The 23,204-nt window shown below is 41.1% G+C and overlaps 1 protein-coding gene across 1 annotated transcript in view; it reads right to left on the bottom strand.

Moving 5' to 3' along the window:
- LOC124717053 (eIF-2-alpha kinase activator GCN1) overlaps window positions 1-23,204 on the bottom strand; it is a 265,579-nt gene that overhangs the window by 229,754 nt on the left and 12,621 nt on the right. The window contains exon 3 of the mRNA XM_047243734.1: window positions 4,227-4,422. Within this exon, the coding sequence (XP_047099690.1) occupies window positions 4,227-4,422 (196 nt within the window). The remainder of the gene's footprint in view (window positions 1-4,226; window positions 4,423-23,204) is intronic.

Genomic DNA, 23,204 nt, shown 5'->3' with positions numbered 1-23,204 from the left:
TTTATTCGAACCTTTCACATTAAATGGCTTGAAGTATGTATAAACAATTAGGGGTACCCAGCTGCACATTTCTGTGCCTCAGTCTGGTTAGATGTAAAAGGAAGAAATGAGAAAGCACACTTTCTAATATGTACGAGGATTGGATATACGTCTTAATCTCCTTCTCTCCCTGTCTCCGTACATCCCCCCTCCCCCTGTCAATATCCTCCTCCTCCCACCCTCTCTGTCCATGTTCTCCTCCCCCTTCTCTGTCCATCTCTTCCCTCCCACTCTCTCTGTCCATCTCCACCCCCCATTACTCCCCCTTTGGCCTTCAGTCTTTTTTAAATTGTTATTGACAATTCAGATTCTGTAATAGTAAGCTAATCATAAGCCAATGAGGCAGAAATATACAACTTTCCTGTTTTCTGTGAATACTGTATGCGAGGAAGAAAACAAAACAGCACATTACTGTGAATACAATTTATGTTTAAAATACATATACTGAGAAAAAATATATATGGGAGAAACAATCTGTCAGAATATTTAAATGACCTGCTGTCATAGATAGAATTGACAAAGGAAATGAAACCATACTTTTTACAGCAGATCATTTTCTTACTTGCTGTTTATTTTAACAGAAAATCTGAACACTGTTGTTTAAAAAATATATAGTGTATGTCCCTGTGAACATTCAAAATTTGTATTAAATCATTTCCTTTATATATTTCATATTTATTTATATATTATAGTGTGGATCACTTAATACTTTCACTGCAAACGTTTCGGACATGGAAGGCACTATAGATGTGCGGTTTTCACAGAACTGAATTGTAAACAAGGGCATGTATTTGTAGCCAGTACGCTGATTTTGAGATGTTTATGAAAGTGCAGTTATTTAAAATAGTTGCAGGCTTTTAAAAGAGACACTGCCTATTAGCAGTAAAATCCTAAAAGTAGGGTAAAATGAGAATATCAGTGGTGTTCGTTGCAGGAAGCCAGTGCTAGTAGTTTACGAGTTGTCATATTATGAATGTTGTAAACACCAACAGCTCTATGTTCCATCCTATTGCTTAGATGCTAGGTAACAACATAATGTTTGTTTACATTGTGTTGCGTGTACACTGCAATGGTCCTGTCAGTTATTGTGCGATTGTGTACACATTAGGATATGCTTGGAAGATGGTATTTTGCAATGCAGAAAAAGTGGACATGCTCATGGTTACGGTGAATGTAGGAAGAATTCCATTTGTTTGTGTACGATGTACATTGAAAGATATCCCAGTAGACAACAGACATCGTGACAATTATTGTGAACCTCTTCAAACAATTGCATGTAAGTAGTAGCGTAACATCTAAAATACGCAACAGAACAAAACGTGTGACTAGAGACGATGATGAAATTAATGTTCCGGCTGCTGTAGCAGTAGATCTATAAAATAGTTCCTGTACAATTACACCAGAAAGTGGTATGAGTCAGCCAATGTATTATGCCTTCTCCAGCATCATAAGTTCCATCCCTATTACATCTCTCAACATCAAGTGCTGCATGGAACTGATGTTGCAAATTGTGTGAACTTCTGTACACGGGCATTAAGACATGATACTCTGGACATTTCATGTATCTTGCTTATGGATGAAGCAAAATTTACTAATCATGACAAATAAATCTCAGTAACATGCACTACTGGTCTGTTGACAATTTCCATTGGTTTCATCAGCTGGAATGTTACTGTCCATAGAGTTTAAGCATGTGGTGTGGAATAGTGCACCAGTCACCTCATAGGCACATTGTTTGTGGACAGAACACAAATCATGGCCAACCATCTTCAAGGATTATTTCCAAATCAATGGATTGGACAAAGAGGACCTGTACCTTGGTCAGCCCATGCCCCACATCTGAAGTCATTGGATTCTTTTTTATGGTGGAAGCTGAAAGACACTGTCTACACGAACACATCAATGACACAAGATGATATGAAATGTATTACTGCTGCTTGTGCCGCAACTTCTGCTGAAATGCTAGAACATGTGCAGCAATCATTGTATGGCAGACTGCAAGCTTGTATGTGTTAACGCTGATGGTGGTCGTCATTCTGAACACAGGCTTTGAGAGTACACTTGTTTTTTACATGTCAGATCCCACAGAGGTATTGTATTCATCTTTGTTTGCCTTTCATTTGTCCTAGGCTCTGCCCATTTAACAACATGACACCCCTGGAGGCATATTACAATCTATGTAGGGCTGCACATACCCATGTCTAATTCGCATTCATTTGTGCCACCACACTGAACAGACAATTTTCAGTGTTCACAATGTTCAAACTATGATATCCCACAAAATACTTGTACTACACTCTTGCAAGAGACACCACTGACATTCTCTGATTAGATTAGATTAGATTAATTATTCATTCCATAGACCCATAAAAGAGGGAATCACCCTGGGTGTGGAACATGTCAGATAAACGCATTACAAAAATGTAACTAGAAAAACTTGAGTTTAATTAATTTTAATGATCCTCAGTTAATAAACAGTAAAATTATGTACATGAATTAAATTTAAACTTCTAATATTTACAGGTTTAATACTTACATCTGCTTTTATTAAATCCATCATTCAGACATGGGCTAGTTTCTTGGCTATTACAACTAAGTATTGCCAAAAATTAAAATAAATTATTCATTTCAGTGATACTCAGTTAAGAACAGTCAGATTATGTACAAGATTTAAAATTAAACTTCTACTATTTACAGACTTAAGACTTGCATCTGCTTTCCATACATCCATCACTCACACAGTAGGTAGTTACTTGGCTGTTACAACCAAGTATTGTCAAAAATTAAAGTATAATAAATTTTCATTAAAATGGTCTACTGCACTTTTTGAAAAACTCATGGATGGAATAGAAGAAGTTGGCCACCAAAAATACTTTTAAATTATGTTTAAATTGTGCCTTGTCTGAAACTAAACTCTTAATGGTTGCTGGTCACTTATTGAAAATATTCATTGCTGAATACTGGACCCTTTCTGGGCAAATGTAAGTGATTTTAAATCTTTTTGTATATTGTTCTTTGGGATGCTGTCAACCATTCCAATTTGTGAATTACACACACAATAGTGTCTTCCATTACCGAAATATTTGTGGTGCAAGTTTTAAGTGATTCATACTGTATATTAAAAGAACAGGTATGTAAAAGCATGTGTATTTACATGCAGCATCATGTCAAGATTTAAAAGTAATTGGCAGTGAACTTTAGACATTTAATAATTTAGACAAACATGAGAATTTTGCTAACAACTTACCCCCTTTATATACCTACTTCCCAAGTTCTGTGAGCACAAACACACAGGCGTACTTTTTATATACGAAGATAAACTGAAAAGTTAATATTTTTGGCATTTCTTTCATGTAGTATGTCAAAATAATGGAATGTTATGAATAATCTACATTCATCTGTAGAAAGATATCAAATTTATCCTTTGTTTAACAGCAATAGACAAAATACTAAATGACATCTTAAGCTACTTCTCTTATGAAATAATAAACCAATAATGGTGTGCATCCATGTGTTCCATTGAGTTCTTGTTTCCATTTTATGCACAACATTTTGAAGACCAACCCAGCCATCTTTTACAGATGCTGCAAGTTTAGCTGTTATGCTTATTAACCGCTTGAACTCCAACCTGAATGTGACTGCTGTTAGTCTTGCACCGCTATTTATCACTGAGTTTGATTTCCAGCACCCACTATGCCCTTTGATGAGATCAACAACAGTTCACAGATGGTTGGAGTCTTGGCAGAGAGTACACATAACAGCATAACTTCGAGCACCTGACAAACATTGCCGAGTCGGTTGTCGAAAGACTGTGCATTAAATGGAAACAACAACTCAGCACAACATCCATAAGCACACCATCAACGAAGCATGCTGAGAAAACATGAGATATCAAATAACATGATGTGTAGAATTCAATTCTGCGAATTTTCCTTAAACATTCTTTAATACAAAATGGGGAATTTGCTTCATATTCATGTACATAATTTGTAATGATGGAAAGTATAAATACGACAGTCCACTGTACTAAGGTGAACTCTTTTTTACTAGACAATTGCACAGTTACATAAATCATTACAGAAAACATAAATTGTATTACTGAGGTAGCGAGGTGCCATTATATAGCAGTAAGACTGCCTTACTCAGCTAATCTTAAAATTATGATGATGAAACAAAAATTAACTTACGTTGGTGAGAGAGTTTTATAAAAGTTGGCTACATCACTGAGGGTTGCAGTCAAATGCTTTACTGTCCAGTCTGTATGCTTTACGGTTAGTTCTGCAATTAACTGTTTGACATACGCTTGTGATGTGCTGTCCCTGTATCTGGGTAAAGTTAACTGTAGAACTTTGCAAATGCCTCGTACAATATTTTCCGTAATACCTGTAAAAGTTCATATAGTATGTGAATATCACTAAAGAACACTAAAATACTTAATGCAAATGTGCTGTAAGCAAGAAAACAGTTTCTCATCTTAAAATTTAGTACTGCATAATACAGTAATAAAGCATTCTGCAAGAGTAACCACAAGAAAATATTAACAAAAATAATTCAATATTCATTCTCAGCTGGCAGTACCTTTAGAATTATAGTCAATTAATGAATCTATAAATAATAAATTCTTTCTTTATAACTCTACAGACTGTAGATGGGGAAGATCCTGCCATCATGAACATGTTGTAGATGATAGAGAGATAATTTTCTATCAGTCCTTTATCCTCAGAACTGAAATAATCAATCTTTAAGCCAAAGAAAGGCTTGTACCAGATACCATTTGTCCTTCCTTCCCCTTCTTTCAAAGACTAGTGGAATATCTTCCTTTGGCGGAAAATTGTTCATATACACATAAAGTCAGTCAGTTAATAAGATGCTCAGTAAACAGTGTCAGCCTTTCTACTCCTAGTTTCGGCAAAGGAGCACCAATTATTTAAGTTAGCTAGCCTGAGCAGTTCTCAAGATGAATTTTCTGCATTGAGATGTTACTACTGGCGTTATGCTGGGTTCGATATTGATGCCACTACTGTTATAAATATAACTGACCTTTCATCTTACAACTGTCAAGCAGAAATAGTTCCCTTTGCTCAATGAGGGCAAAAAATTAATACAAGAGGCGGTCAATAAGACATGCAACACGTTTTCCTGGAAAAAAAATCGGTTTTATTCAGGATTCCAATACACCCATTCTTTTGGCAACAAAACTCTAGTTTTCCACATAATCTTCGTTCAATGCAATGGCTTTATGCCACTTTACTGGGAGGGCCTGTATGACTACTTGGCATTACTCTACAGGTCAACATCAGAGCCAGCATCTTGCTGCATCAATAACCTCCAAATCATCAACGTACTGCTTCCCATGGAGTGCATCCTTATTTATCAGCTATATAGGATGGACGAGGAAGAACAGTCAAATGAAGTTTTGTGAGCTCCTCTGGCATGTGTAGACTTGTATGAGGCCTTGCACTGTCATAGAAAAGGAGAAGTTTGTTTGCATTTTTTGTGGCGATAAACTTGCTAAAGTCATTTCTTCGATTTCCTGAGGGTAGCACAATACACTTACAAGTCAATTGTTGCACCATGAGGGAGGACATCAAACACAATAACCACTCCAGAGTCCCAAAAGACCATCGTCATGACTTTACCGGCTGAAGGTGTGGCTCCAAACTTTTTCTCCAGAGGAGAGGTCATGTGGCACCACTTCATGTGCTGCCATTTTATTTCTGGTTCAAAGTGATGAACCTATATTTCACCACTTGTGACAACATCCAACAAAAAACTGTCATGACCAGCCTCATAGTGTGCAAGCAATGCTGCAAGATGGTCCTTGATTGCTCTTTATGGTCTTCTGTTAGGAGGCAAGGAACCCAGCGGGCACACACCTCTGAGTACCCCCACTGGTGGACGAATGTGTCAGCAGTACCAACAGAGACATCCAATTGTGCAGCAAGGTGTTTGACTGTGATACATCAGTCAACTCTAATGAGAGTATCAGCATGTTACAACATTACAGAAGTCACATCTGTGTGTGGCCGCCTAGAACGCAGAAGATCGGACACGTTTGCATGACCTTGTTGCGATGACGACAGATGTCTCACTCAACAGCTCACTATGCTTTTGTTCATTTCCAGGTCTCTGTAGACATTCTGCAAGTGCCTAGGAATATCTGCAATGCTCAATGACAGCTCTCGGCTTGGAACACGCCTTCGTTACAGATGATGTTTTGAAGACTGCGTAGAGATTTCCCCCTATTAGAACTTCATGAAACTATAGGGGCTGAAGCAGAAATGTTCCACAATATGTCACAACAAATTCCTTATTTTTTCAACTGAAACTGGCCAAGAAAAAAATATTACTTCTTGAATGCCCCTCGTATTTGACGAGAGACAATCTCTCAAATAATTATACAAACCCAAATCTACCACGTGAGAATAGTTCACCGTAACACTGTCTAAGACGATAGTCCCTGGATGTAAAAAGCAATATGAAATAATCTGAATAACTGTGGCTAGTATTTAGGGAACTAGAACGAATGTGAAGTGGACATCTAACAAATCCAAGTCCCATTATGAAAGAGGTGATGACTGAGGTGATTATGCAACTGTCTTCTTCCCTCACCTTTCCCAGTGTCTCTATGGGATCAACACTGTTATATGGGTTTTAGCAGTGTTAGTACCAGCTGGTGACTGGGTGCCCTTGTCAACACCATTATCCTCCCCATGGATGGAATTTGTGAACCCCATCTGTTTATTTCTAAAGTAAAACATATGCTCAAGTATGAGAAAGTTTTCTATATGTTTGTGTAGCATGTATCTGAGGCAGGGCTTTGGTACCAGCCCAGTATTTACCTAGTTGGATATGGGGAAACCACATACCACCCTGTTGTCACAATAGAGCCCACAGTTACATTATTGGTACCTGTGACAAGACCGGACTTTTACTGATTTTTTGGACAATAATGAACTTCTTAATATTGTTACGTTTATTTAAGGATTGTTGAGCATCTGTTCTTTCATACAAGTGGTATTAGCTGTGACAACCTGCCTGTCCACTACTGCAAACAACTGGCAATTAAATTTGAATATATTTTCTACAGCCTGAATCTCACTAACCCACAGATTTAAAATAAATACCAAGACATATTTTATCATTCAGGTTCAAAAACTGTAAACAGTTTCTTGATAAACCAACAACGGCATGTCACTTATTTAATTGTATCTCAAGGAGATATGCTATATTTTCAGCACTGCATAAAAGTAAAGCATTAATGAGAACATTTTAAAAAATTTTACACATTATTCTGTTATACCTGTTGCTGTTGTAATTTTGAATTTTTTGCAGGGTGCTAAGAGAGAAAATTGTATCCCCCAAATTGTCCCTTCCAAAGATGAAGAAAACGGAGAAAGATGAGAGAAGTACGATTCATCATGTCATGTTGTTGTTGTGGTCTTCAGTCCTGAGACTGGTTTGATGCAGCTCTCCATGCTACTCTATCCTGTGCAAGCTTTTTCATCTCCCAGTACCTACTGCAACCTACATCCTTCTGAATCTGCTTAGTGTAAATGGCACGACAACTTGGTGTGGAAACAATAATATTGTTACAAAGATGTCTTCAGTGGTCAAGGAAACACATTAAAGTTCTTCCTTCAATCCTCTATCCTGACAATACGACAAGCACATGTGTAGAACTAGTCCAATGGATCAAAATGTGAAACAAATTAAACATGAGTGCAAATTACACATTTAAAGCAAAAGTAACTAGTTCTGCTGTCACTGTACACACGGCCTTGATACTCTACCACAAAAATGGAAAACTCTACAACTTAAATTTCTGATAAAGTGCCTAGGTACCCCACATGCCAACACTCAAATATCATCGCAGACAACTTCCAGTATGATGAAATGAACCGCCTGATAGTGAAAATACTGAAACTCAAAAGAAGACGATGTGTTGGAATAAACTAAGATGTCAGCACGTACCCAGAGCAAGAAATGTAATGTGGAATTGTGTGTGGAATGTTTTGCAACTTATCATACCAAAAAGTATCAGTTATTTTTGCTTTAAATGTGTAATTTGCACTCATGTTTAATTTGTTTCCTTCAGCATCAAAATAAGTAACCTTTTCATAACATTGGTGTTTTGCTCTCAACAGAGCTTAGCATTACATATACAGGGGTGAGACAAAAATATAGAAACACACAAAAAAAAAACACATTATCAAGCCTAATGGAAATGCCATGTGACTATAGCCTCCTGTTGGGTAGACCATTTGCCTGGTGCAAGTCTTTAGAGTTGACACCACTGTGGCGACTTGTGTGTCAATGGAGATGAAATAATGATAAGGTCAACACAACACCCAGTCCCTGAGCGGAGAAAATCTTCTAGCCAGCCGGGAATCAAACCCGTGCCATTAGGTATGACATTCTGTCGCACTGACCACTCAGCTACCAGGATCATGCCTAATACGATGTAGGAAACCTCCAGGCATTCAAAACAGTTTCCAGTTGCCTCAGACTGGATAAATACACATCCTGTTTCGTTTTCAAGGGAATCTTACATCATTCTTCCTGCAAATTAGTGGCCAAGTTCAAGTTTTTCATCACAATCGTCTTCAACGACCATCTGTCACTATCACTCAACACACACTTTGCCCAAATTGTGACTTAACTGATGATGTTTTTGCACTTTCCCTGTATGCAGTATACATTTGATAAGGTGCCTCTTGAAACACCAAACGCTTTGGCTACCTTGGTTATGGAAGCACCTGATATAAGCACCTACAATTTACCTGCTTTCTAATTCACTTAGCTCCAACAGAACACTGTTCTGAACATGACTAACACTTGCAGCATATTGAGGACAGTGCACAAATGCCATTTGTGAACAATTACACCACCACAACCAGCAGATATGGCTAGTATCTGAATTATGTTCCAGCATGCATTTCTCACAGTGTTTCTACATTTTTGTCCAACATCTGTATGGTGTGGTATACTATATTAAAACTGTGCAGGTAAAAACTTCTTTTTCACTTTAATTCTTCTTTTTAAATGTAACAAAGAAGAGGTAAAAGTAATAAACATGAAAAAATTAACAAAAACGTAATACAGGCATTAATGAGTTAACCCGCAAAGCGGATTCCATAGGGGGCAATCTCGCCTCTCCAAACCCTGGAAGCAAAATGTTACACACTTGGGTATCCAGGCAGGTCAATTATATGACCGTATTATATGTTTATTTCAAATCAGGGCTGTTGATGGCAATGACTGGTTGTACAGCAGAAGAAATAAAAAGAGGAAAAATTGAATGAAGTGCTTTTGGTAACTTAAACGGAATTTTCAAAACTGGTGTTCCAATGTGCCTGAAAAGGAGAGATTTATGAGTGGTGCATATTAATGGTCTTTTAATGTGGAATCTATCAAACACCGCACTTTGTTCAGCAAGCAATGGAGAAATGCATGTGGAGGTGACTGAGGCAGATACGAAAACAAATAAATGGATACGGAAACACACTGGAGTAGAAGATCATAATGAAAATTAAGTGGAGGTTCATAGAACATGTAGCCAAACTTAAAGATGTAGATTGTCCACGAAATGTGTTAGATAAGTGATGTTAAGAAAAACACTAAAGATATATGTACTCACAAAACGGAAATTCACATGCACAGAAAGTCTAATGGGGGCCTTTCTAGCAGTGGATGTGAAATGGATGATGATTAGTTAACAGGGCATGTTTAAGGCCCAAGTGACAAAAGTCACCACATGGGAGCCAAGCTGTGAGGGGTAGCAGAGGTGTCACAACTGTAAGATTTCCATGGAGGATGTATCACAGCTACTAGCCCAAGTGCAAGATTGGTCAACTGTGTATTTCACAATTAGCAGCAAAAACTTACGTGAGTGAGAGTGTATGGAGAAAAGGAGGGAAGGGTGGGGGAGGTCAAATAAGTCACTTGTACAGAAGTATGTTCTCAAACTGTCCCTAATTGTTATGGTGAATGATGGTCACTGAATGGTGAAGGTGACAGCCATAGCATACTGACAAGAACCATACCAGCATTCACGTGTAAGTCAATATGGCTTATTCAATTTAATGTGACCACCTCCAAAGCCAAATACTTAGCATCACTGCCTTTGATACGGAAGGATGTGTGTTTAATTTCCAGTAGTTCTTTTTTTTTCTTTTTCTTTCTTTTCCCCCTGAGTAGGGAGGTCTGGAATGAGACCTACTCTATCTCGTGAGGCCAAATGAGGAGCTGCTTGAATAATGAAGCAGTGGCACAATCAGGATTCATCTACTGGCAATAACAGTTGGAGGAACTGGCAGCAAGCTGATATACTGGCAATAACAACAGGAGGGATTGGCAACATGCTGAGAACATCTCATGATCATACAGTGCTCCTTGTGCTGCCTTACAGGCAGAGTCAGCCAGTCAGAACAGGCCTCAGCCCTAATACTCGAGTGGTGTTCAACTTTATTTCAGTAAGATTAGTTTGGGGCTGAAGGGTCAGCAAGGTCATCAGTCCCTAGGTCCAAGGACAGTTCATATGGAACTAGCGGAGCCCACCAGGAACGTGTTCTGATTATTAAAGTACGTAGGAGCAGTAAAATCAAGGCACTGAAGGCACTACCGATGCCACAGATGATAAATAATTTATGGAGAAGTATATAGATCAGGTTGTTAAAAATGTCAGAGCAGAGGGGTCTCCTATGACTCACACATGTTGAGAGAAAGCCCACCTGCATCTGTTTCACAGCAACTTGATTGAAAGAGAGGACAGTAACAAAGTAAAGAAACCCTTCAACTCAGAAGGTTCAGAAGAGTACAAGTAAGAGGTTAAAAATGTATGAGGATAAGTCAATTATTATCTGCAATTTACTTATATTTTTGTTTATTTTGGTAGTACTGTCATTTTACATTGTTTATTTGTCGTTATATCTTTGCAATTTTCAAGCTGCTAAGTTAGTCTTGTTATCGCTGCCATGCTGTTAATCATGGCTGCTCCGCTGTATATTTGCACAAAAAAAGAACAATCTTCACTGATCCGTTTTTTGTGGTCAGAAGGTGTATCAGGGGACGAAATTCATCGAAGACTTTCAGTACAGAATGGGAACAGTGTTTTGCCACAACAGTGTCTACGAATGGATTGAAAAATTTCAAAATGGTCGCACAAGTGTTACACATGATGGAGCCAGACGACCGTTTACTGCCACAAATGAAGAAACCATTGAGCATTCAAATGAAATGATTCTCTTGGACAGACGATTAACTATTGATGAAGTGGCACATCGTCTGCAAATTAGTCACGGTTCTGCCTACGCAATCATCTACTACAGATGTGGGTTTCATAAAGTTTGTGCAAGATGGGTCCCAAAACGACTCACGCAGTTGCATAAACAAACACTCTTAGACATCTGCAAAAAACATTTGGATCGCTATGGTAACGAAGGGGACAACTTCTTAGACAGGATCATTACTGGTGACAAAACACAGATCCCATCATTACAAACCAGATAGTAAATGACAGAGTAAGGAATGGAAACATCCAAATTCGCCGTGCAAGAAGTAGTTCAAGACCCAATTGTCCGCAGGAAAACTGATTCTTATGGTTTTTTGGGATGCACAGGGCCCAGTACTGGAACATTATGGGGAAAGGGGCACAACAATAAACAGTGTATGTTACAGTGAGACACTTACTGCCAGGCTAAAGCCTGCAATTCGAATCAAACGCCAAGGATTGCTGTCAAAAGGTGTTGTGTTGTTGCACGACAATGCCCATCCGCATACTGCTGCTGCCCACACTGCTTAAACGCTCCAGAAACTCAAATTTGAAGTACTGGATCAACCTCCATATAGTCTCAATCTTGCCCCTTCTGACTATCACTTGTTTGATCCAATCAAACAGGCATTACGGGGCCACTGATTTGCCTCGGACGAAGCAGTGAAAGAAGCAGTGCATTCGTGGCTTGCAGCTCAACTGAGAACCTTCTTTTATGAGGGCATCAGGAAGCTTGTACAACGATGGACCAAGTGCGTTGAAACCCAAGGACACTACGTCGAAAAATGATGTCCTTGTAAGTTTCCTATTTGATTACAATAAAATTTTATAACTACTTTGTGGATAGTTAATTGATTACCCTCGTAATTAACATCAGCTGGACTGTCAATAATAAAAACAAGATAAGAGAAATTGATAGGGCAGCAGGTGGGTGCCCGTTGGGTCCTGCATCCAATGGGAGACACCCCATCCCACCCCACCCCCTGATACATTATAGACAAGGCACTGAGCACCCACTATCGAACCCAAAACCCAAGAATTAGGCTGTAGCCATATAAGAGGTGCATAAAATCTAAAAGCAATTAAAACAAGAGTAAAAGAGGTATGAAAGAGGCAATTGGCAAAGGAGATAGCATTGAGGTTTCCCCAGAGACAGCATGCAACAGGAGATGCCCAAAACACAACCACTCTGCCCCCACACTGAAGGTAGTTTAAAATCACATATCTAGAATAAAAACCACTTTTACAGAGAAAATGAAGAATTAGTTCAACTTTCTCTGAACCATCTGCCAATATTAAGAGACAAAGAATTCAAATGACAATGTTTAGCATGGAGGGCCAAGAAAGGAAGGGTATTCCATCAGGAAGTGAGGTATGGTACTAACTACAAGGCTCTGCAACCACAATGTGGAGGTGGCTTGGTGCATAAATAAAACTAGTCAAACACTGTGGCCGATGCAGAGGCAGCATAGGACAGAGTCTTCATTCTGGGAGGAATGGAAGGAGGAGCCCAATGTAGCAGTAGTCTCCTTGATAGTGTGTAGGTTATTAGATGGGGCAGGAGCACACTATATGTTGTTCCATCTCTGAGTGAGCAGAGGTCTTATTTACACCCACAAATCTGCACTTGGGATTGTCAAAGTGAATGTGAGGTGAGTCATCACTTCTCTAGTCAAACAGGTCATTACCTAGAATATCCACACATTATGGACCCAGGGAAAGACAACCGAGCAGACAGTACAACATCACAGGGTGACAAGAGTAACAGTAATCAATAGCCTGGAGACTGTTCATTGAATCACTGCAAATTAAAAAACATGATCTAGAAAGGCATGCTTAATAAAATATAGGGCTCTGTTAATCACAATAAGGTCCATCATAAAACCACTATATGTTGTTGGCAATGAATGTTATTTCTAATCAGCATGAGACGTAAAAGCACACCCCATCCTAGCAATCGTTTTAGAGCCGGCAATGTAAATGGTAATGGAATCCTGATACTCTTGGAGAACTGAAATGAAAATATGCAAACAAGTCCTGGAGCTGGCAAACCTTATGATCATGGAATAGATTGGTCCTAATTTATGGCCTCAGCATCAACCATAGAGGGAGAGGGCGGGGAAAAAACAAGGAGTACATTCTAAGGAGGTTAGGTGAAGGTCTCACCAGAAGGCTTCAAGGCCCATTCCAATGTAAATCCACCTGAAAGTGAGTGTCAGGTGGTTGATGACCTTTGTATGCAAAAAAGTGGTAAGTTGGATGATGAGGAAATTGTTGGACAGTGCAACAGCTGGCATGTTGGTTCAGAAGACAGAAGATTCTCACATTGGCAAGAAGACTGTCTATGGGATCAGTCCAAGAGGTGTCAGTAGCCAGTCAAATGCCACGATCATGGACTGGGCCTACCAAATCCCAAGCTGAAGGTGCCACCTGGCAAACATAGTTCAGTCAAGGTAAGACCAGGGCCCAGTAAATGTGGAGAAGAGTGGTATGTTCCATACCCTAACATGTGGACAAGGAAACAAAGTGTCAAGCTCCTGCACTCTCATCTAGTCTTTTACTTGACAAATATGGGACAGCCAAATCAGCTTTTTATCAATGAGGCAGCCCAAAAAATGGGATTGTCTACAACATCCAAGTGCTGGTCAGTTAATCTCCCATCCTACATTCAAGACAGTGGCCACTTCCTTCACCGCCTTTCCAGAGATCCTGCCCCGTTACCACCAGACTCCTTGTTGGTCACTGCAGATGCCACATCCTTACTCACCAACAACCACCACATCCGTGGCCTTGCAACTATGAAACACTGCTTTGCCAATGTCCTCCTGATGCTAAATCCAACATCTCTTTCCTAGTTCTCCTAGCCCACCACATCCGTACCGACAATTATTTTACTTTTAAAGGTCAAATCCATAAACAAATCCATGGTACTCACACAGTACCACCCAACACCAACTTATTTATGGGCCATCTGGAGGAAACCTTCCTTTCCAATCAACACCTAAAACCCCTTTTCTGGTTCAGATTCCCTGATGGCATTTGCATGATCTGGACTCATGGCAGAGACAACCTTTGCTCCTCCCTTCATAAACTTAACACCTCCATTCAAACACATTACCTGGTCCTCCTCAATTCAATGAGCCACCATCCTAGATGTTAATATCCACCTCTCCGTAAATACTTCTGTTCACGTCAAGCACACCATACACCAACAGTAACTCCACTCTGACAGCTGTCACCAGTTCCTTGTCAAAAAGTCTCTTCCATACAGCCCACCCATGGACACTGCATCTGCCGTTTAAAACAGGAGTTGACGAAATATACCAATAACCTTACCACAGCCTTACCTGCAATCCTGTCACAGGTATCTCCTACTCAACAAAAGGCAGGGCTACATTTGAAAGTAGCAATGTTATTCATCAGCTATGCTACAATTAGTATGCAGCATTATATGTGAGTGCAACAAGTAACAAACAGTCCACCACACGAATGGCCACTAGTAAACTGTGGCAAACCGCGAACTTGTCCATCCAGTTGCCAAACATGCTATGCATCGCCACAGTAATGACTTCAAAAGCTACTTCATTTCATGTGCCATTTGGACACTCCCTTCCAAGACTAGTTTCTCTGAACTACAGAGAATTCTGTCTTTACCATATCCTGCACTCTCGCAATCCCCTTGGCCTAAGTCTCCACTAACTTGTTTCTCACTGCCTCACCTTACCTTCTTCCTTCTCTCTTCTGTCCACACCACTCCCCCAATCCAGATCGGTTCCTCCCCTCCCACACCAGCCTCCCTCCATCTATCTCTTTTATGCTCCACCTTGTGAACTCCTTTTGTATTGTTATGCAGCTGCTGAGTCATCTTGCAAAAACTTGCCTCACACTACCCTGCCATCCACTCCTTGCCTCATGCATCCTTCCCACGTCCATCTACCAAGGCAACAGTTTGCAACAATCGATATTGAATAATCAGTCTTGTAATCAGTCTTGCCGCTAGTGTGTGTGTGTGCGTGCGTGTGTGTACTCTTACTGGAAAAAGAGCAAGATCTCAAAATTAGTGTTAACAGTTCTGTGCGCCATAGTTCAGTCCTCTATAGGCCGCAGCAGCTGCTCAAGTAATCCTGATTTAGGTTTTCCATGATTTCCCTTAAACGCTTCAGGAAAATGCTGGGATGGTTCCTTTGAAAGGGGACTGCCCCCATCCTTCCCTACTTCAATGGGATTGATGACCTCACTGTCCGGTCCCCTCCGCCAAATAACCAACCTGCCAATTAACTGGTTGAGTACCAAGCAGCAACAGGGAAGTAAACAATTTGTGAAATACTATGAGTTCCTAACCAGGAGCGAATTATATAGTTTCATATGTCTGCTCTGGTACTTTAATTTCTGAGTGTTAATTTAATATCTAATAGCGACAATTCTCACATTTTTGTTTGTGTTGGAAAGTAAACAGATTTTGTGATATAATACGAGTTCCTTAACAGGTGCCTACTATATAGTTTCACCTGCATGCTTTGGTAGTTTAGTTTTTGAATCCCTACATGTTACTCTAATTTATTAGACACACTTCTTGTGTTTTCGTCAATGTCTACAGTAAAGTTCCGTAGCACGTATCAATAGTCCCTCGTTTGTTTGTGTCTTCTCCACGGTCTTTGCTATTGATAGGGACTGTGACTGCCGTGTGTGGATGCAAGCCAAGTTTTTGACATTTTGCACTCAGCTCCCGGCTATGATGGCTTTGGTTACACAGCTTGATGCTGCTCTGGACAGTTGTCACTGTTATGGGCCAGCTGGGAGGACCCAATAGACATACAAGCAAAACCCATGAATCCACTGATTGGTCTACACCGGTGGCCTGCCCAGTTACTGCTCGCATGTGGTTGACTCCTCACCCGTGTTCGAGTGGCGAGTGGGAGGTCGCTGCGGGGCATGGCAGGCTGCGAATGACTTCTCAGAGGGCTGAAAGTAAGGCCTCCCTGGTTAGTCTGACAAATAGGTGCCAGATGCTGTCTGTGGCTGACACTATCCCTCAGCCAGATGCAGCTGCTTGACCTGTTTCAAGGGGAACCTCCAGCCTGCATGCTCCAGGCAGTCACTGAGGGTGGGATCACTGGTAGTTGGGAGCTCCAATGTCAGCTGCATTATGGGGACCCTTAGTGATATGGCTGCCAAGGAGGGGAAGAAACTCAATGTGTACTCTGCACGTCCGGTGGATTCATTCCAGAAGTGGAACAGGTCCTTCCAGATGCCATGAAGAGCACAGGGTACAGCCAACTGTGGGTGGTGGCTCATGTCGGTACCAATTATGTGTGTCGCTTTGGACCGAAAGAAATTTTCTCTTGTTTCAAGCAGCTATCAGAAATAGTAAAGGCTGCAAGTCTTACTGTGAGATGAAAGCAGAGCTCACCATTTGCGACACAGTTGACAGGACCAATTGTGGACCTCTGGTACAGAGCCAAGTGGAGGGTCTGAATCAGAGGCTAAGACAGTTCTGCAACAATACAGGCTGAAGATTCCTCAACTTGCATCATAGGGTGGTGGGGTTTTTGGGTTTTGCTACCTAAGTGAGCAGCCCAGCCCATTACACACAGGAGGTGACTACATGGGGTAGCAGGAGCTGTGTGGCGTGGACTGGGTAGTTTTTTAGGTTAGAGGATATCAGGGAAGGACTTCAGTTTCAAAAGGTGCAGGTCGAACACAGGAAGAATGTACATCTAGCAACCATCAGTATAACAGTTGTAAATTGTCGTATCTGTGTTGGGAGAGTACCAGTGCTCCGAGTCTTAAGAGAAAGCACTGATGCTCAAATTGTTACAGGCACTGAAAGCTGGCTAAAGCCAAAGATAAGATCAGGCTAAATTTGAGAGAAGACCTAATAGTGTTCAGAAAGGATAGGCTAAATCCAGTTAGCAGTGTCATGTTTGTTGTAGTAAGAAGTTATTTATCTTGTAGCAAAACTGAAGTAGATAGTTCCAGTGAGTTAGTATGTGTGGGGGTCATTCTTGGCAACTGGAATAAAATAATAATTAAATCCTTATACATACCTCCCTACTCAGATCATACAATTGCTTAAAGATTTAAAGAAAATTAGAGTCTAATTCCAAAGACGTACCCAACTCATAAACTTATAGTTGACGGTGACTTCAATTTACTCTTGAAATGTTGGCAAAAATACACGTTTAAATCCTGAGGTACATATAAAACATCATTCAAAATTGTGCTGAATGCATTCTCTGAAAATTATTTCAAGCAATTAGTTCATGAACCGACTCAAATAGTAAATGGTTGTGAAAACACACTTGATCTTTTAGCAACAATTAATCCTGAGCTAATAACTAGCATCAAAATGGATACAGGGATTAGTAAACACAGGGTGTCATAGTGGAACTGGACACTGTAACCCCAAAATCCTTCAAAAATAAACAAAAATTATACCTACTCAAAAAGCAGACAAAAATTCGCTTGAATCCTCCATGACAGACTCTCCATTCCTTTCAAATTAACAATTTAATTGTAGACCACATGTGGCTTGAATTCAAAGCAATAGTATTCACAGCAACTGAGAACTTTATGCCAAAACTGATCCCCCTTGGTACACAGATCAGAACACTACTGCAGGGGGAAAAAAGAAAAAAAGGGTACCAAATTTAAATGAGCAGGAAAGGAAATGAATAGTACTGGTACAGTGTACCCTCTGCCACACAACATATGGTGACATGCTGAGTATGCATGTAGAAGTAGATATAAACTATTTTTATCTACTGGGTACAAATGCTGGATCACTAACACAAAGCATTTATGATTTCGCAACTCACTCCTGTATACAAATGTATGATTCTTCCACTGCCAATTCATTGTAAAATCTAGCATGTAGTATGCTTTCATAGGTTAATATCTACTCTGACAATAAATTTGTTTCTGCTTCTCTGAAGTGACAGGCTCCAACAATTCTAGACACTTATAAAAACATCCAACTGAGTTAGATGGCAAAGTGGTTAAGGCACTAACTCCATATTTGGGAGGACCAACTTTAAGTTTTCCATCATTTCTCTTACATGGCACCAGGATGGTTCCCTCGAATGGGTATGGTCAGTATCTTCCCCATTCTCACCCAATGCAGGCTTGTGCAGCGCCTAATGACCTCAGCAATGACAGGATGTTAAACTCTAATCATCCTACTTTCCTTTTGTAAGATCACAAATTTCCACTATTTCTTAGTCTGTTAGATAAGTCAGTGAGCATAACATCAACAAAACAACAGTCCCAGACCAAAGTTCCAACTGGGAATAATGAAATTTTATCCCTCCTTTTTCTCCTATCATAACAGAATCTTAATTTCTCCAATATTAATCACCACACTTACACCAAAGTTACTGCAAATACTATCCCATCTTGTGTTTCACATATTATAAGTAGGTCTAAGGTTTTATACAATGGAAGCAGGGAATAAGGAGAACAGGGTACTACACTTATTCCTCTTACCCAAAAGTCTGAGCTGCTGTGTCCAACTGAAATTGAAACATGTAATATGATACTCTTACCTCTAGGGAATCCTGCTGTGTCCAGTGCCAGATAGAAGCAAACACATGTAAATAATGGAACCTCTTTAAGAAAATTTCAACACAGATAAGAAGGATCACCTTGCGCACTCAGTGTTTAATGCTTCTGAGGACCTCATTCACTGTGATGAAGCATTTCCACAGCCACCACCCCCAGCAACTGGCAGAGCTAGTTGAGAGGATCAGTACTGTTCATAGACTTTCACGATGCTCACAATCAGCAATGTTGGCCCCAGACCTGATTGCAGTCCCACAGTTCTGCATAAAGTGAAAGACTTCAAAGGTTTTGTACCACACTAGGTTGTGACTTTCTGAACTTGCACCACAGGGTTGAGAACTTTAGCATCCCTCTGAGTAACTCAGGAGTTCAAAGCTAAAGCTCTGTCTAGCAGGCCCATCGAGCCACTCAGTACGCCCATCGAGCCACTCAGTACCAGTCTGCCACCGCATTACCTTCTGCCAATGGTGTCATTAGAAGCAGTATGGAGAGGCATGGGGTCAGCACAACACTCTCAGCTTCCCAGGCCTTGGAGCTACTAATTCTCTCTCAAGTAGCTGCTCAACTGGCATCACAAGGCTGAGTACACTCGATTCCAGTCCTCTCACCAAGAAAAAGCCCCTGGCAGTACCGTGAATCAAACCCGGGTTCTTCAAATAGCAGGTACAAACTGACCTCTCGGCAACGGAGGCAGACATGACTCAGGAGTGCACTAAATATAAGGAGCTGCTGTCCAGGTAGCTGACGGTGTTCAGGTCCATCCAACACAGAAGATGATAACTCTTCGAAACCCCCAATGATTTACAGCAAGATCCGAATAAATGCTTCCAACAGATGAGAATATTATAGTCACAGCGATCAACGGCCAAAAAATTCTGAACTAAGTGCTCTTGTGGAAAATCAGTCAGCCTGTATACTGAACGGATAGGCTCCTAGTGAGGAAGGAAATAGTGTATCTACCATGTTAGAGGGAGAGAAAAAAATTCACTGTGGTAGAAGCTGCAAGAGAGTGAGTTTGAGCAAGACTGTATCAAGGATGAGTACAAACTTCTAATTGCATCCTTCTATTGACCACCAGACTCCAGCACAAATGTAACGGAAAACTTTAGAGAAAACCTCAGTTAATTAATACACCTGCAGACATTCCTCAATCACACTTCCTGCAATGGAGGAGACTAATCAGTTAATAACTAACTGGGATGTTTTGTAAGTAGCGGGAATGATAAGACATGCTGTGAAAAAATACTAAAAGCTTTCTTTGAAAGCAACAAACATACCTAACTTCTTTTGAATGTCAGCACTGAAAATGGAATTGGTGACATGGAACAGCTGTAGCAACAATGACTGCCACAGTGTGAGGGGAACTAAAATGAATAGAGATATTTACATTTTCAATAAAATAGATAAAAAGGCTGGAGGATATGGATTTTGCAGACGACATAGTTTTATTAGCTCCAAGGCTGACTGATATGCAAGCTAAATTAAACTTGCTGAAAGAAGAAGCAGAGATTGCTGGCCTCAAGATAAATACAGGCAAAACAAAGGAAATGAGAGTAAATTCAGGGAACATGGAAGTGCCACTGTTAATAGGTGAGCAGCGGGTGGAGACTGTCAACTCATTCCTGTACCTGGGTAGTATAGTGGCGGAAGATGGTGGAGCTGGAGATGACATGAAAAACCACATTAAAAAGGCAATATGGAAAAATAGAAATATCATGTACAAAATCTGTATTTTTAAAACAAATGTGAAGGCTGTCCTTCTGTACACCAGTGAAAGCTGGAAAATGAATAAAAAGATAACATCCCAGTTACAAAGATTCATAAATAGATGTCTTCGACGCATCATGAATATCTGGTGGCCAGGAAAAATACGTAATGAGGACCTCTGGCGAGTAACAAACCAGATACCTATAGAAGACCAGATACGAGAGAGAAAGTGGGGCTGGATGGGGCACACCTTGAGAAAACCAGCATTGGAATGGAATCCCCAGGGAACAAGGAAGAGAGGAAGACCAAGGGGCACATGAAAGAGGACAGTGGAAGGGGAAGCAAAGAGAGTTGGCAACACCTGGGCAGAATTGAGGCAAATCGCCAAAGACAGAGACAGATGGAGAGTTCTCCTAGATGCCCTATGTCCCCATAGGGGCCAAAGGAATTAAGTCAAGTAAGTCACCATATTGCTACTACAAATAAAAAGGAAAATGTGGTTGACAGCCCATGCAATGTTCACTAAAACGGCAAACACAAATAAGAACATCAGTGGTTAAAAAAGGGCATTCCCTCAGGAAACAGCCGATCGTCAAAGGTCGAGCACAATGAGTACAAAGTGGTGGGGGAGCATCACATAACAAATGGCGATGGCTAAAAAGACAGTGCCTGATATACAACCTAGCTACAACGTTCTTCTCACAGCGAGAGGGCCGAGAGGAGGTAATCCAAGCTGCTGGGAGAGGTTTAATGTCCCCAAGCTTGGTTGGTTGCTTGGCTGGTTGGTTGGTTTAAGTAGGGGAGGGGGGGGGGGGGGCGCCAAGGGACCACACTGTGAGGTCATCAGTCCCTTTTTCCCAGTAAAATAATTACACAAGGGAAAGAAGAAAAATAGGAGACATACAGCACAATAACAGGAGAATGGAAGAACCAGGACAACCAACAATACTATGGACAAAACAGGAAAAGAAAACCACAGAGAGAAGCAAGAAACAGTTAGAAGGGATAAAAGCAAGAGAGCAGATCACTGTGGCTGGCCCACCACGAGAATAAAAAGGAAAAGGCAGCCACTCTGTGCCACATTAAAACATCCAGCTTAAAAGCGTTAGAGTGGAAAACAAAAAGGGGACAAAGGACATTCATGAAAACTTATATAGAATGATAAAACCCACCGCCGCATATAAAACATAAACTAAATTAGCCAACGAGGTGTTGTCAGCTAAAATTAATGGCAACGAGTCCAGTAACTGAAGAGTCCATTGCAGGGCAGACAAAGAAGGACAGCTCACCAAGATATGGACCACTTTCAGCTGGGTGCTGCATCAACACTGAGGTGTGTCATCATGGTGCAGAAGGTAGCTGTGTGTCACCCAAGTGTGGCCAATGTGGAGCCGACAGATAACCACTGAGTCCCTGCGAGAGGCCCACGTGGAGGTCTTCCACACATTCATAGTCTCCTTAATGGCATGCAGTTTGTTGTGCGTACTGAGGTTATGCCATTCCATCTCCCAAAGCTGCAAAACCTTGTGCCGTACTATTGTACGCAGGTTAGTTGCAGAGAAGCCGATTTCCATAAGCGGTTTCTGCGTAGCCTGTTTGGCCAGCCTGTGAGCAAGTTCATTGCCTGGGATTCCGACATGACCTGGGGTCCAGACAAACATTGTAGGCTGCTCAAGGAGTCAGTACACAGAAGAAACGACTCCCCTGGGTATGAACAGATGTGCTCAGGAGCACGAGATACAGCCACCAGCTCGACAGTGAAAACACTGCAACCATCGGGCAAGGAACGCCCTTCAATATGTCCTCCATGGACGTACTTGAGGCCAACACGATCATCAGCCATTGAGCTGTCAGTGTAAACCACTTCACGGCCTCAGTACATGTTAAGAATAAAGAGGAAGTGACTGTGGAGAGCCGTGGGGTTAACTGAGTCCTTAGGACCATGTGAAAGGTCCAAGAGAAGCCACGGCCTAGGTGTACACCATGGAGGTGTACGTGATGGGCCTCAAGTATTGGTGGTAAAAGCAAGGACTCCAGTTCGGATAGAAGGGATCAGACATGAACTGCAACTGGACGCCCTGACGTGAGCCGCCGATGCGGGAGATTAAAGGCCATGGGTGGGAAAAGGAGACAGTGATTCAGATGTGCAGGAGTACGACAAACGTGTGCAACGTAACTGGCCAGTAGTTGTGCACGCCTAACCTGCAATGGAGGGACTCCGGCCTCCACCAGGACACTGATCACCGGACTTGTTCTGAAAGCTCCTGTTGCTAGGAGAATGCCACAGTGGTGCACTGGGTCAAGTAAATGCAACACTGAGGGCGCCGCTGAACCATAAACCAGAGTCCCATAGCCAAGGCGAGATTGAACAAGAGCTCTGTAGAGCTGCAGCAGCATAGAGCGATCTGCACCCCAGTTGGTGTTGCTCAGGCAGCAGAGGGCATAGAGGTGCCACCAGCAATTCCACTTAAGCTGACAACTTGAGGAAGCCAAGTCAATCAGGTGTTGAAAACCAGTCCTAAGAATTGATATGTCTCCACTACGGTAAGTGGATTATCATTAAGGTAAAGTTCTGGTTCCGGATGAACGGTACGTCGCCTACAGAAGTGCTTCTCCAACACATGAC

The sequence above is a fragment of the Schistocerca piceifrons genome, chromosome 1, assembly GCF_021461385.2.
Source record: "Schistocerca piceifrons isolate TAMUIC-IGC-003096 chromosome 1, iqSchPice1.1, whole genome shotgun sequence".
Lineage (NCBI taxonomy): Eukaryota > Metazoa > Arthropoda > Insecta > Orthoptera > Acrididae > Schistocerca > Schistocerca piceifrons.
Note: the sequence above shows the minus strand (reverse complement) of the source record. Positions and strands in the feature narration are given on the sequence as shown.